Genomic DNA, 20,380 nt, shown 5'->3' with positions numbered 1-20,380 from the left:
GTAATGGCAAACCATCTCCGAATATCTTTTGCCTTGACAGCCCTACGGGGTTGCCATAAGTCAACTGTGACTTGACGGCGCTTTCCACCATGACTTGTTCTGTCTGCAATCCTAAACAGAGTTATCTTTTAAGACTGTTAACTTTTATGGATTTAGAAGGGTGTAACTTTGCTTGGGATGGCCCTGTTAGTCCCACTGAAAGCAGTGGAATTTAGGTTAGTTCACTGGCTTCAATGGGACTTAGTCCTGGCTAACTTGAGTTGAAGGGGGATAGGGATGTAAATCTGGCACAGAATTAATATTCCAGTAAGAATAATGGAATTCCCTCTCAAAGCTGTGATATAATTTCAGCTGGGGGAAGAACAAGTCTAATCTCCCATCATGATTTTGAGAAATGGTTCTGTGAACTCAGGTGACGCAAGTTGGTACTTTGTGGATGGTCGCCAACTCATAATGGAAACCTTTTTTAAAAATGGAAATTTTGAAATTTTCTCCCTCTCCCACTCCCCTATTGGGATCATGAGTTCCCAAATTTGAAGGTGGCTTTGCTTTTTAAAGATTATCAGTTTACTGATAGTTACACTGAGGATTTTTCAGTGCCATGGTGTTCTGATCCTTATGATGACTTGCAGTTTTCCGGACTTAGCGCATACTTAAAAAATGGCTAGCACTTGAAGAAATTTTATTTCTTACTTGTAAGTAACTGAAATGTGGACAAGCGCTTTCGCAAACAGCAGTCAATATAATTTATTTGTTTGTTTATCCTTACACCCTGCCCTCGGTCTCTGGCCAAGGCCGGGCTCAGGGCAGCTCACAACAAAAATCCATACAATGAATACAATCATACATTAAAATTATTACGAATCACTAAATTTGGTCTAAAATCAATAAAATTCCATATCCTAATGGTAATAACAATAACAAGCGGCATTTGTAGCATAAGGCCACTGCAAGGCCAACGAACAGCCAGGGCCCCCCAAAATATTCGTTTGCAGTAAAATGGGGGGGGCATAACTTTGTCAACACAACACAGGAGACCGCGTTGTGCTTCTCCAAATGTCCCTTTCTCACAACCAGCCCGTGGGATACCGGAGAATTCTAAAAAAGCAAGGATTCCAGGGCCGCATATTCATAGCCGATCATGTGCACTCTCGCAGTGCTTTGTCAAAATAGCCTCACACAGCAATACCTCCTCAGTGTGTTTTGTGACAGGCATGTTTTAAAGCGAACTGTTGGAAACTGTGATTCCTGACCAAGGCGCAATAACACCGCCTCCTCGGCGAAAACCGTGTACATTAATTTTTAGCATTTTGACATTCAGCTGAGTATGAACTTGGCCCCGTAGTTGGCAAGTGTGAAGGCCTAAAAAGCACATGATGGTTTTGTCCGTTTTTAGCAAAAGCTTTCATTTACATTCATGGTGTTCTTATCTCTAACACACATGCAGTTTTGTCTTGAACAGACAATACCCATGATTCAGAGCCACACGTGCAATGGGAAGGGAAGATCCGTAAGCTCACAGAGCTCTGTCCCTTAGACCTGAGAATAGAAAGGCCCCGTTGACTTTTCAGTCTACCTCTGCTGGCCTGTGCCCTGTTTGCCAAGTCTACCTCTTTTTTAAAAAAAGAAAAGAAAAAATAGCAAAAGGTGCTGCTTCTGATTAGATTTTGAACAGGCTTTCAATATTGAACAAAAGCTTGCCCTCAAGAAATAAAAAGAATCTTGCTGCTTTTTCATAATCCAAGGCTATCTGTTTGATAGCTGAAGTTTATCAACATCAGGTCATTGTATATTTGGTAATCATGCAAAAAGAGTGCCCTGCCAATATTGTCCTTCCTGACTGCTAATAGCCACAGTGGCATAAACAAATGTATCATGTACAAAAGGGCTCATGTGTCGGCGAATTAATAAAATTGCTGCTGTAGGCAGTCTTCACTAGCACATACAACACCTTTCTGTCTTCCTCTCCCTCTCCTCCCCCCACACACAATAACAGGCTATCAGCAGTTCCCTTAGTTCAGACAAGCTGCTATGACTTCCTTGCACACATACATACTCATCTTCCTGCTTCATTCTTGAGTTGGCCTGTTCATTGAGGCTTCTCTGAAGGGAACAGGTCCTTAATAGAGCCAAGTCGAAAGACTACTGGTTGGCTTTGGATGTAAGTAGAGGGTATGCTGCAGAATCATTAAGGCAGGGGCCGGGAACCTTTTTTCCGCCAAGGGCCATTTGGATATTTATAATATCATTCGTGGGCCATACAAAATTATCAACTTAAAAATTAGCCGACCAAGCCCCAAGCAGGCAGCTGCCCCAGATGACCACCCCGCCCCAGTGCGGGCAAGCAGACAGGCATCCAGTCGGTGGCGCACTCACCCACCTGGTGGCACAGGATGGTCTGTTGCACCAACCGGGCATAGCCGTCCAGCCACACGCCGGAGTTGCTCCTGCTGCACACGGTTGGGGCCGGATTCTACAGCCGGCTTCTATTACCTCTGCCTGCAGGGATGAAATGAGGACACACTGGCTAAGAACTCCCCCCCCCCCCCGTGCAAGTGCATTCTGGCCCTGCCCCCTTTAACCCCTCCATTGTCGCCACTTCTGCCCCTAGCCCTCCTGTAGTACAGAGGGAATACATTTCTTCACGGCCTGGGTGGGAAAGGGTTAACACAGTTTCTTGGGCAGTCCTAGCAGCACCATAGCTAACGACTCTTCTGCAAGGGGGAAAAAGGGTTCCTTTTCTCAGCAAAACAAACTCACATCCACCTTGAATAGAGGCTATTCCTGTCCACGGATCGCCAGTCTTAGATCCTTCTGAGCTAGAGATCTGCCAGGACCCACGAAGGGCCAGACCAAATGATTTCGCGGGCCTTAAGAGATATGCCTACATGTGTCATTTGTTGGAGCCATCTTGATTCACCTTTACTGAATTTATTACCTCTTTGCAGGCAAATGTGGTACTTCTGCTGTCTGCCTAAAGCAGATGATGTGGATTGATTTCATATGGAAGTTGGGGTATGGAAGGCCATGGCCGGATGTTGGAAGCAGAGCCTTTGGGTGGTTCATTCATGACCAATACATCTCTTGTCTTGAATTCTCAGGAGACATGTCAGCCTTCATGGCTAAAACTTTATTTACATTAATCACATTATTTGCTCCCCTATGGCATCCTTCAGCCCTGGTTAGTATTTGGATGGGAGACCACCAAGGAATACCAGGGTTGCTGTGCAGAGGAAGGCACTGGCAAACCACCTGTTAGTCTCTTGCCATGAAAACCCCAAAAGAGGTCGCCATAAGTCGGCTGCGACTTGAAGGCACTTTACACACACATGGCATCCTTAATCCCAGAATTATTTTTTAAATTGTCTTGTTTGGAAGCTTCTATGAGCATCACCTGGATAGCCCAGGATAGCCCGATCTCATCAGATCTTGGAAGCTAAGCAGGGTCAACCCTGGTTAGTATTTGGATGAGAGACCCCCAAGGAAGTCCAGGGTTGCGACTCAGAGGCGGGCAATGGCAAACCACCTCTCAACATCTCTTGCCTTGAAAACCCCACAGGGTCGCCATAAGTCAGTCAGGACTTAACGGCTGGGGGGGAAATGTGCAAGGCCCGTAATCACATTTGTGAGCTTTCATTGGTTGTTCCTGTGTTCTGTTGTGGGCATACAATTCTCTATGATATGCACTAATCTGTTGTGAATGTTGAGCATGGAGAGTCGTGTGTCCTCGGTTCAAGAGGATGAATTAAAGTGAACATCTGGCTTCCCTTCATCCTTATTGCATGAGTGTATGATGCAGAATATTTCAAGAACACTGGTTGAAGCTTTACAAAATGACCAGGATTGTCTGCCAGTAGTTCCCACTGCATGGTTTTCTTGTATAATTTTGTTTTTAAATTTGTTTTTAAATTCTGCTGAAAACTTAAAGGAAAACATTCCTGGGTCCAAAACCATTTTCAGAGTCAAACGCTGATGGGAGGATTGCTGGAGTATAAGCTGGGAAGGAGCTTTAGACTCTCGAATGTTTAGACCTCAAAAATCCTGTTGACCTCTAAGGTGCTAACTGGACTCGAATCTAGCTATTGAACCAATGCAGACAAACTACTTATCACATGATTCTTTGGTTATCTGTTTTACTAAAAATGTGGTTAATTTTTTTCTCCTGCCACGCATACTTATGTGGTAAAATTTGGGGTCTTTATCAAGTGGTGAGACTTTCCACATAGTTAGATGGTCATCTGGAGCAATAATCTGTGACTGTTGGCGTCGAGTGGGGAAGTATTCCCCTCACCTGAATCATAGCTAGTGTTTTCTTTTAAGTAATGGTTTATGTCCCCTGGTTTTATTCCTGCCTATTTCACATTTCAGAACACTGAGTGGTGATTATGTATCTTTAGAGATTTAAGTTTTTTTTTAAAAAAAAAAAGGCTGGAAAAGATTGCTGGAGGGAGAGAAAAGGAGCGAAGACCCCCGTGCACCTTCTACTGACAGATTGCTACATCCAATCTACATAGTCCATCCAATCATCTCTTCTACACATCGGATCCTATCACTCTACTCAGCTAACTACTGAGCCTTCCACCACAGTAGCCAGGCGAAGGCTCCACATTTAGCTGAATTGTAGGATCCATGGTAGTTTTTAGAACTGGTAAATTTATCAGCATGTTATCGTTCTTTTTCCAAGTTTCAGTGGCCAGTTTTTTGGGGGGGAGGGGAAGGGGTTTGGACAATGAGTATGAACTGTACTAAGGCTAGTTTAACCATTAAAGTCTAAGGGCCCAGCCAAGGTGGACCTCAACTGTATAGTAATCATTATACAGTACCATTGCATTGAGAACGGGACTGTCCTGCACCTTGTTCGTGGCCCAGTATTCCCATAGGTCATAGCGTGGGTGATGGATACACTTTTGTACCCGCAAGAGCTGCAAGTGCTTTCATCCCTAGCTATAGAGAAAGTTACAACTAGAAATAGGTCACACATAAAACATTGAGAGGAGACAGTGGGATCCGAGAAGGGTACTTGTGAAATTGCTTTTGCAAATACAAGTTTGAGGACTTGAAATTTAACACAGTGGAGAGTGGGGGAAAGAACTATCTGTCATAAAGTCTTATATTTCTGGAACAGCTTTATGAACAGTTGCATTTACTACACTGAATATGTATACTCCTTTGTATGCTTTTTCACTGCAAAAAAGACTAGAATTTTTTTTTAATGTTAAGGCAAGAATGGAGGGGAGGAAGAAAACAGAAGTGCCGCAGGTGAGAATTTGGATAGAATAAGACAGTTTGTTTCTTGAGGGAATGGATACGGAAGTTCACTTAGTTCTTAAAAATTAACTTAACTTCTACATGTTCTAAGTGACTAAAGCCTTATCACAGAAAACATTTTATGTTTGTAATGGACTATGGCTAAAAGCAAATAAAACCATTCATTCGTTCAGAGAACATTTCACTTCCAAAAGAGAAAATATTTTTTCAGTGCTGCCCAGCATTTCCAGTTTTTTTTTGTCTCTCTCCCCACTCCCCAAATTGGAATGTTTTTGTTAAGACTTTGGGGAAACCAGGATTTTAAAAATATTTTCAATTCCCCACCCCCAGGCCTTCACATCTCTCCCTACCAGGTAGTAAAAGGAAATGGCTAACCTTCTTTTCCTCTTCTCCCTTCCCCTGGTTGATCCTTCTCTTTTGGCTCTGTACGTATCCTTCTATATTGGTCCCGTATACATCCTCTCTGGCTCCTTATTTGCTTTGCAGAAGACCTACCCAAGTGAAGAGAAGGAGAGGATGGCTCAGATTCTCCAAATGGAGATCCCCAACTTCGGTAACAGCATCCTGGAGTGCCTGAACGAGCAGCGGTTGCAAGGTCTGTACTGTGACGTCTCGGTGGTGGTGAAAGGCCATGCTTTCAAGGCCCACCGGGCCGTGTTGGCCGCCAGTAGCTGTTACTTCCGGGACCTTTTCAACAACAGCAAGAGCACAGTGGTGGAGCTGCCTGCCGCTGTGCAGCCGCAGTCCTTCCAGCAGATCCTTAGCTTCTGCTACACCGGCCGCCTCAGCATGAACGTGGGCGACCAGTTCCTGCTAATGTACACGGCAGGGTTCCTGCAGATCCAGGAGATCATGGAGAAGGGGACTGAGTTCTTCCTGAAGGTCAGCTCGCCTAGCTGCGACTCCCAAGGCCTGCACACTGAGGAGGCGCCCTCGTCCGAGCCGCAGAGCCCCGTGGCGCAGACGTCCACCTGGCCCTCCGGCAACACCCCCCTGCCCCTGGTCTCTCGCGTCAAGACGGAGCAGCAGGAGTCGGACTCTGTCCAGTGCACGTTTGTGGTTAAGCGGCTCTGGGAAAACAGCCAGAAGGAAGGGGGAGGCGGCAGCGGCAGCAACGGCAGCCGCAAGATGGCCAAGATCTCCTCCCAGCAGGAGCTCAGCGGGGGTAACCGGCAGTCCCAGCAGCAGTCCCAGCAGCAGGGGGCACTGTCCGGAGGGGCAAATGTCGTCAGCGGCCCCAGCACGTCGGACCAGACGAGCCCCGGCACCTCTAGCGCCTACACCAGCGACAGTCCCAGCTCCTATCACAATGAGGAAGATGAAGAGGAGGATCCTCCCGAGGAAGGCTCCGATGAGCAGTACCGGCAGATTTGCAACATGTACACTATGTACAGCATGATGAATGTAGGACAGACTGGTGAGTACTGGGTGGGAAATGGTGACGGGCGACATTCCTGTTCCCTCCTCCTTAAAAAGAGCAGACTTATTCCATTTGTCTGTTCAGGTTTTCAGGAAAAATTCTGAGCCCGTTCCAGAATGGGAGATTATGAGAGTTTGGAAAACAATTGTGCTAGTTGTGATAAGTGGACTCTGGCTTACAAAAGCTTCTGTCACAGTAAATTTGTTAGTCTGTAAGGTGTTGATCTGGTTAGCCAGTGGGCTTCTGCAGGTATTCAAGTGGATTTGTGGTGTGTCCACGTCTTCCCTGAACACAAGCTGTGTGTCTTTTTTTCACAAGAATATGTAAAACGCAGTCTGGAGGTGTTTCCAGGCAAATGCTGGAAGCCTCCAACCCAAAATGGGGGAGTTGGAGTGCTTGGTTTTAAGGGAAAACATAAAGTGAGCATAACGGAAACCTGATAGAAGGGAGAGAACCAGTGGGACATGGTCATCTCTGAATTCAAATTCTATAGGAATGACAGGGAAGGGCATACTGGAGGAGGTGTTCCTGTGTACGTCAAAGAGGACATAGTGTCTAACAAACCTTAAACAAGGGCCGACTCCTCCACAGAATCATTGTGGGTGACAGTACCGGGCCCCAAAAGTAATTTAGTACTGGGGACATGTTATTGTCACCCTACCAGATGCTCCAGATGATCTTGACATCAACAATGAAATCAGGGAGGCATCTGAAGGAGAGGGAGTTGTAATGATGGGTGACTTTAACTACCCTCATACCGACTAGATAAATGTGTGTAAAATTTCTGGAAATTTTGAAGCCATGGTGGGGGGAAAGTGGTTTTTATTCTGGGATTTTTTTTGGGGGGGGGAATATAGAAATTGTGGGGAAAACTGAAATATATAAAATACTTACTGCCCTATCAAACCTAAACTAATTTTACTGCTTTAACAAAACAAAATGCATCATTTATAACTTAGCATATAAAATTGCATATTTATGGAATTAAAAAGTTATAAAAGCAAAATTGCAAATATACCCAATACTCGAGAGAAAGCTGCAAGCGAATACCCCCAACATGTACCTTAATTTTTGCTATCTGCTACGAGAGAGCTAAGTTCTCAATGAAACTTTAAGTTTTCCTCTGAAGTATTGAGGCAGTTTCTGCCCCACCTCCTTCTGATCTTTTTTTCTCCCCCCTGCAAGGTAGGGCAATAAGCTACTTTTTACCCAGTCTATAGGTAAATGTGTCACAGGTGGAGGTGAAAAGGTCAACCACATCAGGTCAAAAGGACAACAGAAGACAAGCAACTGTTGAGAAGCAATGAAACCCCTTCATGCTCCCCACATGAAGAGTAGGTATCCTTCTAGGTGCGGAAATGCATCTTGGATTTAAGAGCTGTATATGTCTACAGCATGCCCACCTTGTCTTTAAACACATTTCACTCATTATAAAAGAGAAAATGTTTCATAGAAATTGTCTCCGTACTCCTCAAAATTTCCAGGTTTTTTCTTGGCCTTCACATCTGTCCCAGAGGGGAAGTGACCCTGAACTTAATCCTCAGTGTTGCTGCCCAGGACTAGTGCAAGATGTGGATGCGGCTGAACCGACTGGAAACAGTGATCACAACGGCATCACATTTAATTTACACATGGGAAAGTGTCAGGGAACTCTAACATGCTCATATTTAACTTCAAGAGAGGAAACTTGTCTAAGATGAAAACTCTGGTATAAAAAAGAAGTTGAAAGGAATGGTCAAGAGGGTCAAATCTCTTGAAAAGGTTTTTGGGGGGTTACTCAAAACCTCAATACTAGAGGCTCAAAATGTATACTACAGGTCAGGAAAAGTAATATGAAGTTTAAGAGATCACCAGCATGGCTAACAAACAGGGGAAGGGATGCTATTAGAGTGGAAAAGGCTTCCTTCAGAAACTGGAAGGCTTACCCAGATGAGGCAAACTAAAACAAACACAAATTTGCTCAAAGAAATTGCAAGCAGGCAATTAGGGATGCAAAAAAGGATTTTGAGGAATGCATTGCTAAAAGCAAACAGACCAATAATAGAGAATTCATTAAACGCATTAGGAGCAAGAAACCAGCAAGGGAAGCAGTTGGACCATAGGATGACAGTGGAATTAAAGGCGTACTAAAGGGGGATAAGGTGATTGCTGAGAAGCTGAATGGATTCTTCTCATCTGTGTTCACTGCTGAAGATATAAGGCCAATACCTGTTCCTGAATGGACGTTTTCAGAAGGGGAAGATGTGGAGCTTAGGCAAATAGCGGTGACAAGAGAGGACTTATAAACCATTTAGGTAAAAGGTAAAGGTCCCCTGTACAAGCACCAGGTCATTCTTGACCCATGGGGTGATGTCACATCCCGACATTTTCTAGGCAGACTTTGTTTACGGGGTGGTTTGCCAGTGCCTTCCCCAGTCATTGCCCTTTACCCCCAGCAAGCTGGGTACTCATTTTACTGACCTCAGAAGGATGGAACGCTGAGTCAACCTTGAGCCGGCTACCTGAAACCAACTTCCTTCGGGATCGAACTCAGGTCGTGAGCAGAGCTTTGGACTGCAATACTGCAGCTTACCACTCTGCACCACAGGGCTCCTTGCCCAAACAAATAAACCAATTGCAAACTAACAAATCACCAGGACCAGATGGTTATCTATCCTAGAGTCCTTAAAGAACTCAAATGTGAATTTGCGGATTTTCTAACTAAGATATGCAACATGTCCCTAAGATCAGCCTCTGTACCAGAGGACTGGAGAGTGGGCCAACATAACTCCCAATTTTAAAAAAAGATCCAGAGGTTATCCAGGAAATTACAGGGCAATTAGTTTAACTTCTGTTCCAGGTAAATTGTTGGAAAGCGTTATTAGATAAAATTGTCAAGCATATAGAAGGACAAGCCCTGCTGAATAAAAACCAACATGGCTTCTGCAAAAGTAAGCCCTGTCTCACCAACCTTTTAGAAAAGGGCAAGAGCCCAGTAGCACCTTCAAGACTAACAAAAATATTTTCTGGTAGGGTATGAGCTTTCGTGAGCCACAGCTCACTTCAGATACAGCTAGAATGTGAATCCATCTGTCTTTAAGTAGAGGAGAGTGAATTCAGACAAGCATTAGTATGTAAATGTGAATAGCAGGCGTGATGGGATAAGGTGTGGTATGCAGAAGAGTCTGTGATGTCCAGGGGAGAGATGGGTGTGGAGAAATCAGCACCCATCTCTCCCCTGGACATCACAGACTCTTCTGCATACCACACCTTATCCCATCATGCCTGCTATTCACATTTACATACTGTTAACATTTACATACTAATGCTTGTCTGAATTCACTCTCCTCTACTTAAAGACAGATGGATTCACATTCTAGCTGTATCTGAAGAAGTGAGCTGTGGCTCACGAAAGCTCATACCCTACCTGAAAATATTTTTGTTAGTCTTTAAGGTGCTACTGGACTCTTGCCCTTTTCTACTACTGCAGACAGACTAACATGGCTATCCACTGTGTCAGTGTGGATAGGAATGAGCCAGTAGACATTGTTTATTTGGATTTCCAGAAGGCTTTTGACAAAATCCCTCACCAAAGACTCCTGAGCAAACTTCAGAGTCATGAGATAAGAGGGCAAGTCCTTTTATGGATTGGAAAGTTGCTAAAAAAAACAGGAAGCAGAGAGTAGGAATAAATGGTCAGTTTTCGCAACAGGGATATGAGCAGCGGGGACCCTTAGGGATCTGTATTGGGACCAGTGCTTTTCAACTTGTTCATAAATGATCTGGAGTTAGGTATGAGTAGTGAGGTGGCCAAGTTTGCAGATGACACCAAATTATTTAGAGTGGTTAAGAAAAAAATCAGACTGTGACAAGCTCCAAAAGGATCTCTTCAGACTGGGGAAATTGACACTAAAATGGCAAATGAAATTAAATGTGAGCAAGTGTAAAGGAATGCAAATTGGGGCAAATAATCCCAACTTCACATATACCCTGATGAGATTTGAGCTGGCAGCAACAGACCAAGAAAGAGACCTTGGGGTGGTAGTGGGTAGCTCGAGGAAAATGTGGATGCAGTGTGTTGCTGCTGTGAAAAAGGCAAATTCCACACTGGCCATAATTAGAACAGTAATAGAAAATAAAACTGCTGCTGTCATACTGCCCTGGTACAAAGCTATGGTGAGACCACACTTGGAATACTGTGTACAGTTCTGGTTACCACACCTAAAAAAGGATATTTTAGAGCTTGAAACGGTGTCCAAAACAGTAACCAAAATGATTGCGGGCTAGAGCAGTTCCCCTATGAGGATCAGTTAAAATGCTTAGGGCTGTTTAGCACAGAAAAAAGGCTAGTAAGGAGAGACATTGATAGAGCTTTATAAAATTTTGCATGGTGTGGAGAGAGTAGACAGGGAGAAACTTTTCTCCCTCTCCCATAATGCTAGGAACCAGGGTCATCCACTGAAGCTGAAGGGTGGGAAGTTGAGGACAGACAAAAGGAAGTATTTCTTCACACGGTGTATAGTTAATTTGTGGAACTCGCTGCCCCAGAATGTGGTCATGGGCGCCAACTTGGAAGGCTTTAAAAGGGGAGTGGACAAATTCATGGAGGACCAGGCTACCAATGGCTACTAATCATGATAGATTAGGAGCCTGCAGTACCAGAGATAGAATGCCTCCTTAAATCCACTGCTGGGAAGCATAGGCAGGATGATGCTGTTGCCATCTTCCTGTTCGTGGGCTTCCTAGAGACAGCTAGTTGGCCACAGTGTGAACAGAATGCTGGACTTGATGGGCCTTTGGTCTGATCCAGCGTGGCTTTTCTTACATTGTAGGGAGCCTGGGCTCTCTGACATGTTTGCATCGTATACCGGTGGTGTAAAAGAGACGTAAAAAGACCCTGCAAGGTCATTGTAAAAATGATTGAGATAACGTGTGTAAAAAAAACAAAACACTTTGGTCCCTTACCAGAAAATGTCATATGAATATGAAATACTACGGTGAACTCAAATGCTAGAAGGGTGGTCATGTTAGTCTGCTGCAGTGAAAACGACCGTCTGATCGGACCTTTAAAGGGCGACAGGTTAGTGTGGTGTAAACCTTTGTACGCCAGAGACTGCTGACGTGCCTAATGAAATAGGCTCTGGCTCAAGAAACCTTCTGGAACAATAAACGTGTTAGTCTTTAAGGGGACACGAGACTTTTTGCTGTTTTTATAATGAAACATCAAGCTCATGCTTCAGATAAGGAGAAATGGACGCATAAAGTATTCAGTCTGTGGGGGCTTGGTCAGTCTTTTCGCCGCTTATCAATAATGCATCTCCATTTATGCAATTGCACGTGGGCCAGATGAGAGATGTTGGGTCGAATCCTTTTCCATGACAGGCATTCCTCTGAAAAACAGCCGTGCAGAGCCCTTCCCACCCTCACTTGTTTAATGCTTTTTAAGTGGCGCATGAGTTGAGGCACCCTTCTTACTTTATTGATACTGTTCATGTGGCCAATTCGGCCCTGAACAACATCACACTGAGACCAACATTTTAAAAAAGGAACTATCTAAATATCCCACAAGGAAATTGGTATTTTTTTAATCTTGATTGACTGGGAAAGAAATTTGGCGACTGCCAATGTAGTATTGAGGCATCCTGAATTAAATACATCGGGGGTGGGGGGTGAAGCTAGAAATCTTCATGACTTGCATAAACAACCCAGTTAAGAACGTGAGGTTTTGGTGACAAATTTACAAGTGTTTTGGTGACAAATGTACAGGCTTTATAGTGTTTTCTTGGGTAGATCCCACAACTTTCACCCCCCACTCTGTGCTTGGCTCTGTTTCTCGCTCACTTCCCTGCTGTTTGTCCCCATTCCCCTCTTTCTCTTGTCCTCCCGCTCTGCTCGCCCAGCAGAAAAAGTGGAAGCTCTGCCAGACCAAGTGGCATCAGAGTCCCGCAACCGGATACGAGTGCGACAGGACTTGGCTTCGCTGCCTGCTGAGCTCATCAACCAGATCGGGAACCGATGCCACCCCAAGTTGTACGATGAAGGAGACCCCGCTGAGAAGTTGGAACTTGTGACAGGTAGGATCCTGCGCCTTCCCCCATTAAGGTAAAATGCATGCGTGCGTGCAGCCATGGTTAAGAGCAGTGGTTTGGAGCAGTGGACTCTTATCTGGAGAACCGGGTTTGATTCCCCACTCCTCCACATGAGCGGCGGAGGCTAATCTGGCGAACTGGTTTGGTTTCCCCACTCCTACACATGAAGCCAGTTGGGTGACCTTGAGCTAGTCACAGCTCTCTTAGAGCTCTCTCAGCCCCACGTACCTCACAGGGTGTCTGTTGTGAGGAGGAGAAGGGAAGGTGATTGTAAGCCAGTTTGATCCTTCCTTAAGGGGTCAAGAAAGTTGGCATATAAAATCCAACTCTTCTCCTTCCTCTTCTCCTTCCTCCTCCTAACTAGAGCTAGCAAAAAAAAAACACCTCTGTGTAAGTTTTTGACTAATTGAACTAGGGTTTGTTGGTACAAATAGTTGCAGTTTGTCCTGTTATCAACTATTTATTCTCTCAAGAAGCAGGGTAGTGCTGATTGTTAGCCTACAAGGTGTTGGTACTTGGAAAGAATGTCCTAGTTGTGTGCTATCTTTCGTTAAACGATCCATGAGATTTAGGATTTTCTCTTTCATATATATTCGTTGGTAAAGAAGAGCACCGTGGCGCAGAGTGGTAAGCTGCAGTACTGCAGTCAAAACCTCTGCTCACGACCTGAGTTCGATTCCAATGGGAGTCAGTTTCAGGTAGCCGGCTCAAGGTCAACTCAGCCTTCCATCCTTCCGAGGTCGGTAAAATGACTACCCAGCTTGCTGGGGGTAAAGGGAAGATGACTGGGGAAGGCACTGGCAAACCACCCTGTAAAAAAACAAAGTCTGCCTAGAAAACGTCGGAATGTGACGTCACCCCATGGATCAGGAATGACCCGGTGCTTGCACAGGGGACCTTTACCTTTTTAAACTAGGTTATGCCGTCTCACACTTCCCGTGACAGCAAGTGGTGGATATGAAGGCAAGGCTAACTTGAGGGCAAGCTGAAGTTAGCAAGCATTGTGGGCATAGGAGTGGAGTTGGCATTGTGCGTGTGCTTAAATGCATGGCCTCAGAGACTGATTAGCCCTTGGGATAGATAGCGTGCTCAGGGCAGATCAGCCTCCAGCCATTCTCCTTGACATTCACAGCTACAATTTTTTAAAAAACGAAACCTTGTTACCTCTTGTGGCACAAACACCACAAGCACACCTGAAATGCTTTGTATTAGCCGAGAACACTTACTTTCCTCTTTTTAAACCGCACCGGGGGGGGGGGGGGCAGAACACTGAACTCAGAGGAAATTAGTTTCCCTTTCCTTGATGCCTTACTTATGTTAGCCCACCTTTTGAAGCAGGAAGGGGAGAAAATTGCTTCAGCTACCACGTTATCTTAGTTTTAATCGTTCAGTTTAATCATTCAGTTTTTGCTAGACATCTTGGAAGATTTGGGTTCTGCTGTGAAATGGGTTGCTCAGGAGTCCAACTTCTGCAGGTCCAACAGACCAAACATCTCCCTGATGACTTTCCCACAGAAGTAAACTTCCTCTTTCCTAGGCGTTGGTCTGAATCCATCTTCCGAATGTCCTGTGGCCACCAAAAGTTGCTAGCCACAAGCATGTCTCCCAAAGTTTTGTGTAGTATCCTTGGGATGTTTTGTGCAATGTGGTGATGTGAGACAAAACGCAAGCAATAAAACAACGGGGTCTTGCGCAGAGAATAGATCCCCCCCTGAGGAAGCTTGTGCGAAATGCGTAGGGGTACTTTATTTACTAAATTTTATTCCCTTGCATCAATTGTGGCTTTTTGTCTCTGTTTTGTTTTGGTGCGGCCCCCTTTCTTTTTGCAATGTGGTGAGGGCCTCTTGTGCCGCTGAATTAATAAGAAGGATTAGATCAGACCACAAAACATGTACCCTTTAATAGGCTGTTAGGCAATCTCATGTTCGGTATGTCTCTAAAAGTTGAGAGGAAATGAACCTTTTCACAACTGCATTGCTTTTTTTTTGCTGCTTCCTTAAAGCATCTGGTACTATCAGCACTTGGTTCCTTGGTCCTCTATTTTGTTTCAAAGTATTCTTTTCTCCAAACAGACCTTCTCTCTCTTCCCTGTCCAGGTACCAATGTGTACATCACTCGGGCACAGCTGATGAATTGTCACGTCAGTGCTGGGACGAGGCACAAAGTGCTTCTCAGACGGCTACTAGCATCCTTTTTTGACCGGTGTGTGGTTTTCCAGTTGTTTGTGGTAATGGGGAAGGGGGGAGTTCGATTCTGTCCTTCCTGTCCCAGGATGCATTTCTGCTTCAGTCATTGGGGAGACAGTCCCGCCAGGTTCCCTTCCTAGCTGTGGCAGGTATAGGAGGTTTAGTTAGAGCAGGATAGGAGCCAGAACTCTGGCTAGGGAGGGGGTAGAAATGGGTAGCACAGACAATTAGAGACCCTGGGATACAGAAATCTGGTTCAATAAGTTTTAATTGCTTTCTCTTTAATCATGTTCTAGGAACACCCTTGCCAACAGCTGTGGCACTGGAATCCGCTCCTCTACCAATGACCCTAGCCGAAAACCCCTCGACAGCAGGGTGCTGCATGCTGTGAAGTGTGAGTATCCATTCAATTGGCCTTTCTTTGAGGGCGAGGCGTGTAAGAGCATAGTAATACTGCCTTCTTGAAGAGCAGGGAGTAGGGCTGGGTAAGATCAAGACAGTGGGCGTACATCCTACTCCATCCCATCCGAGTACACAAATCTATGATTGCTGCAAAGAAGATAAATTTGGAGTTGTACCTAAAAAACTGAAGTAGATCACTGTCTCACACTTGGTTGTGGATCTTGTATGCTGAGAGTAGGGCTGCCAACCTCCAGGTGGTGGCTGGAGATCTCTTGCTATTACACCTGATCTCCAGCTGATAGAGATCAGTTCCCCTGGAGAAAATGACCGCTTTGGCAATTGGACTCTATGGCATTGAAGTCCCTGCCCTCCCCAAATCCCTCCCTCCTCAGGCTCCACCCCCAAAATCTGTAGCTCTTTCCCAACCCAGAGCTGGAAACCCTAACTAAGAGTGCCACCAACATATCTGAATGTCTTGGCAGACTGGGGGAGATGTTGGGAGTCTAGAGAAGGAAAGATCTTTTGGGAACATTCCCAGTCACTTGCAGTACGGACACTGACAGAGACTTGCCCTCTTTCCTTTTTGTCAGTTTATTGCCAGAACTTTGCCCCCAACTTCAAGGAAAGTGAGATGAATGCAATCGCTGCTGACATGTGCACAAACGCGCGGCGCGTTGTCCGCAAGAGCTGGATCCCTAAACTGAAACTACTGATGGCTGAAGGAGACACCTACACCACCTTCATCAACGACACCGGCAAGATGGAGCCAGACATCATGGGTGTGGAGCACAGCTTTGAGACCGGCAGCCATGATGGCGAAGCAGGCACCTCCACCGAGGGCCTCCAGTAAAACATGCCCTCCTCTTCTTCTTCTTTTTTCCCTTTCCAATCAATGATTTTTATTTCCTAATTTGAATTTTTGTAGGATGGTTTTCCACCTTTTTTCATTTCCTTTTTGTTCCCCCGTTGATTTTTTTTTTTCCGGCAAAGGGGAAAGAAAGCACCATGCCGTCACCTTAAAAAAAAAAAGAATATCCAGTAAGGGCGTCACTCCTCAGGCGCCGCAAGCACTGCGAGCTCAGATGGGAGGACATGGCCGCCGCCCGGGCAGCTCTGGCTTTGTGTCCTCCCTCCCCTCTGTCCTCGCTGTGCCGTTGTTTTTAGATATATATTTTAATAGAAATTGTTAAAAACCAAATCCATATGCAAATGGAGGCCATGATCCAGGGAAGTATTTGCCCAGACCATTACCCCTTTCTTAATCATATCTCGTTCTCCCAGGGTAGGGCTGTACCACAGAGACTGATGTCATCAAGTGTGTCCTCAGGGTCACTACTAGAGAAGGGGGAAACTCTAGTGCCACAATAAACACAGGGAAGGAAATCAAAGCCCAAGGCTGCTGTCATGGCACCCCCATACTTCTCAACTCCCTTCCTGCCTCCCTTCCCCTTGCTTCCCCTTGCTTTTCCACCCCACCCACCCACTTATGCTTCTTCCCCAGTCTATGGCAGCTCCTTATTTGGGTTTAAATCACCCTGACTTGCTAAATAAATAAATAAAATAAACCTATAAGACAATTCATTGTGACAGAACAAGCCCCAGTCAGTGAAGGGAACAAGGAGAATGCCTCCTCCGCAGTTAGGTAGGGAGGAGATGCAATCGTTTCCTTTTCTAAGTACTACAGTACTTGCACCGAAGACTGATTCCGTTAACCAACAGCTGTAACCCCTTCCTTTTCTTCTGACCAGGTCTCTTGTTTGAGGCGGTAAATTTTAACACGGGGTGTAAATTTTGAACCGTTAGTTTTCGATCAGCCTAAATTTCCGTGCCCTCGTCTGGATGGCCGAGGCTAACTCGATCTCGTCAGATCTCAGAAGCTAAACAGGGTCAGCCCAGGTTAGTATTTGGATGGGGCACCACCGAGGAAGTCCAGAGTTGCTATGCAGAAGCAAGCAACGGCAAACCACCTCCATTAGCCTCTCACCTTGAAAACCTTAGGGGGGTCTGCATACGTCGGCTGCGACTTGATGGCACTTTCCACTTCCAGATTTCTGTACATGCACAGTGTGGCCTGTGTGGTCACCTGCAGTGCTACAGCTGCAAGGGTGAGCATTTGAAAGGCGAGTTTGTCTGCCTCCCCCCTGCTGCCCCAGTCTGGAAATGTTCCTAGTCTGGAAATGTTTCCCCCCCCCCTTTTTTTTCTTTACTACTGTTGCCTAAAAGATCTGTCCAAGCTGAGCAGTGGAACAAACAGCATTTTCCAGCTGTTTCTGCCTCTTGAGTTAGGCTGTTCCCAACAAATTGTCACAGGGTTTGGAAGCTGGGTTCCGAAGGAAGGGGCGAAGCTGAGGGAGAAAAGTGTGACTTCCTCTTTCCTAACGTTGCCGCAAGCTGTCTGGCAACCGGGTTGGTGCTGCAGTACAGTTCACAGAGCGAGGAGGGGTGTCGTCTGTTGGACTCTTAAGACCAGTGTGTTTTATTAAAGGCTGAAGCTTTGACTGAGCTTTGTCCTCCCAACAACTAATCACAGGCTTGTATCAAACCTTGTAGCATTTTCATCTTGGTAAGGAGTGGCGGCTACTGCAAATTCTCTCCATGCACTGTAGTCCCTTGTTTCCCCCCCCACACCCGATGCTGAGGTCACACCGACTGCTGAGGGGGAGCTTGAGATAGTCTTCTGAAAGGAAAGGCCGGGGAAAAAAGGTCTTGTAGCACCTTAAAGTCGTGTAGCGGTTGAAGGCAGCAGGAAAAGAGAAAGACCCAACAAGGGATGGATTGACTCTATAAAGGAAGCCTTTCCCCTCAATTTGCAATGCCTGAGCAAGGCTGTTAAGGATAGGACGTTTTGGAGGACATTGATTCATAGGGTCATCGTGAGTCGGAAGCAACTTGATGGCACTTAACACACATACACACAGCGCCTTAAAAGCTAACAACAATGTATTGTGTGTGTGGATAAGATTATGCTTCTGTCAGATGTGACCGCGACGGCTAAATAGGCCCGCCATTTTCAAAGGCAGGATACCCCTGAATACCAATTGCTGGTAGGGGGCAACAGCAATGGAGGGCACTTCATCCCTCAGATAAGGGCTGTCATCCAGTAAAGCTTATTCCATAAGAACTGTTACTTTTTTTAAAGTGCCACAAACTTCTTTATTTTTAATCAAGATATGAAACTTGACCACTTGCCTGCCTCCCCCGCCCCGCCCCCTGTCAGCTGTCCCCTCAATTTTGCATTCATGATGCTTCCAAGTGGTGCTAATTCAGAATGAAAAACTTCCATACGTGGGTTTGTAGACTATATATCCGTATCTTGGGTTGGGGGTAGGGGAAAGTAAGTGGGGCACAGAGAGGGTTTCGGAATATTTGCATTCTAATTGGAGTGGATGACATGCCCTCTGGTGCACCCCCTTGGCCTCCTTTTGCATTTCTATTTGTTTAGTTAAGATAATACCTCACAATCGCATTGGGGGAGATCTCTCTCCATTGGAAACCTTTGAAAAATGAGCTGGCTACTCTTACGGAAATCAAATCCCACAGACACTAGTTTTCAGAAATAACTTCTTTGCACACTTTTTTCCACATAGCAAACAAGCTTTCCCCTAACAAATCAAGCTGTTCTTTTAAAATGTGAAAGGCAAAAGCGGGCAGGGATCTTTTATGAAAGATAATCAAAACATATTTTAAAGGTAGCAACCCCTTGACCTTTTATTTCCATGGAAATGAATTCCAGAGTAGTAGCTGTATCAAATCTGTAGGGGCAGAAGGACCAATTTTATGGCACCTTAGAAGACTTAACAGTGCAATCCAGGGGAGGAGGGGTGCTGAAAGGCCTTTGGAGGCAGCGTGACCCTTGCGCCGGTGTATGTGCCACTTGCTGCGGCCAAATGGGCACTAAAACTGATGCTGGGTCATTTATATCGGCACTGGGTCACTGTGCAGCAGCCCAAGGCATGGGCACCAGCGCAGCCTCAGGAGCGCTGCTCCAGCATATGCGCTTGCACCAGGGGCGTTCCCAGGGGCAGGGCTGACTTGAGTCAGCTCCCTGAGCTCTTTCCCCCCCGGGAACACCCATTTTTGTCAGCGTGAACTCAAGCCAACAAAAATGGTGGCGTAGCCCCGTGGAACTGCTGCATGCAGTTCCATAGGGGGATTGGGGAATTTGCATGTGCAGCTTGCTCGCTCAGGAGGAAGCCCGGCTGTGCCATCCTCGGCGAAACGACCCCCCTCTTGATTGCGCTGCCACAGTTCTAAGCAGAGGTACACTCTTGTAAGCTCATTGCCTTCCGTGGACGTAAAAGTGTAACTCTGCTTAAGATTGTGCTGTGACTGGTTTCAGGTCAGCTGCTAGTCGGTCGGCATACTTCAGGTAGATCCTTACCTTCTCTTTAAATTCAACTGACTTTGTTTTGGAAAAGGGTTTCTCTTCTCTAATGAAGGACTTGGTAATTGCCAGTTCAGTCTCTGTCATCGTTTGTAAAGGGAAAGTGATTCTTAGAAAGAGAAATAGGCACAATTACGTCTTGTGAAATAACCTTTTTATAATTTTTTATAGACTGTTCTGGTGGACAGGACCAACTGTACTGGGTGTGCTTAAGTGAGGGCTGCAATCTTTAGATTGCCCTAGTTTTGATAAGGAAGAGGGATGGGAGAGGCTTAGTAACAAATGGAATAGAAGTCATTATTGCAAAATGGGTCTGAAAGTTGCCCAGCATATAGAGGGTGTTTGGTAACCTGTGAGTGCCCGTCAGTAAGCACTAGTCCCGATTTATTGAGGAGACAACTTGCATTTGACACAAAGGAGCTCAGATAACGAACAAATTCATTAATGTTTACAACACAGGAAGGACACATATCAATACAAAGTAGGTTTATTTCCTAACTAAATTTGCTTGTAATCCCAAGCTCTGGAGAAAACATCTGTGATACTAAGACAACGCTTGGGGATTCAGCATCTTGGTCAAGAACTTTCCCATGTAATTGGATAGAATAGCCACCCACTATCTAGATAATTGTACCAGCATTACCGGGGAAGA

The 20,380-nt window shown here is 45.5% G+C and overlaps 1 protein-coding gene across 2 annotated transcripts; it reads left to right on the top strand.

The window, feature by feature from the left end:
- Window positions 1-5,763: 5,763 nt before the first annotated feature.
- NACC1 (nucleus accumbens associated 1) lies at window positions 5,764-16,213 on the top strand. Of its 2 annotated transcripts, none has more exons than XM_056861710.1 (5): window positions 5,764-6,685; window positions 12,568-12,741; window positions 14,853-14,958; window positions 15,239-15,336; window positions 15,935-16,213. In XM_056861710.1, exons 1-5 carry the CDS (start codon window positions 5,785-5,787, stop codon window positions 16,192-16,194), a joined length of 1,539 nt encoding a protein of 512 aa, XP_056717688.1. In that variant the 5' UTR covers window positions 5,764-5,784; the 3' UTR covers window positions 16,195-16,213. The 2 variants fall into 2 exon arrangements, with proteins under 2 accessions (XP_056717688.1, XP_056717680.1); XM_056861702.1 differs by having other exon boundaries at window positions 5,783-6,685; window positions 12,571-12,741.
- The last annotated feature ends 4,167 nt before the right edge of the window (window positions 16,214-20,380 follow it).

This window comes from Euleptes europaea, chromosome 1 (genome assembly GCF_029931775.1).
Source record: "Euleptes europaea isolate rEulEur1 chromosome 1, rEulEur1.hap1, whole genome shotgun sequence".
Lineage (NCBI taxonomy): Eukaryota > Metazoa > Chordata > Lepidosauria > Squamata > Sphaerodactylidae > Euleptes > Euleptes europaea.
The sequence above is the reverse complement of the archived record's forward strand: the minus strand, read 5'-3'. Positions and strand labels throughout refer to the sequence as shown.

Coding starts and splice junctions, on each gene's coding strand:
- NACC1 (XM_056861710.1), top strand. CDS start 5,785: ATGGCTCAGATTCTCCAAATGGAGATCCCCAACTTCGGTAACAGCATC. Junction 12,742..14,852: donor GAAGTTGGAACTTGTGACAG/GTAGGATCCTGC, acceptor TTCCCTGTCCAG/GTACCAATGTGTACATCACT. Junction 14,959..15,238: donor CTAGCATCCTTTTTTGACCG/GTGTGTGGTTTT, acceptor ATCATGTTCTAG/GAACACCCTTGCCAACAGCT.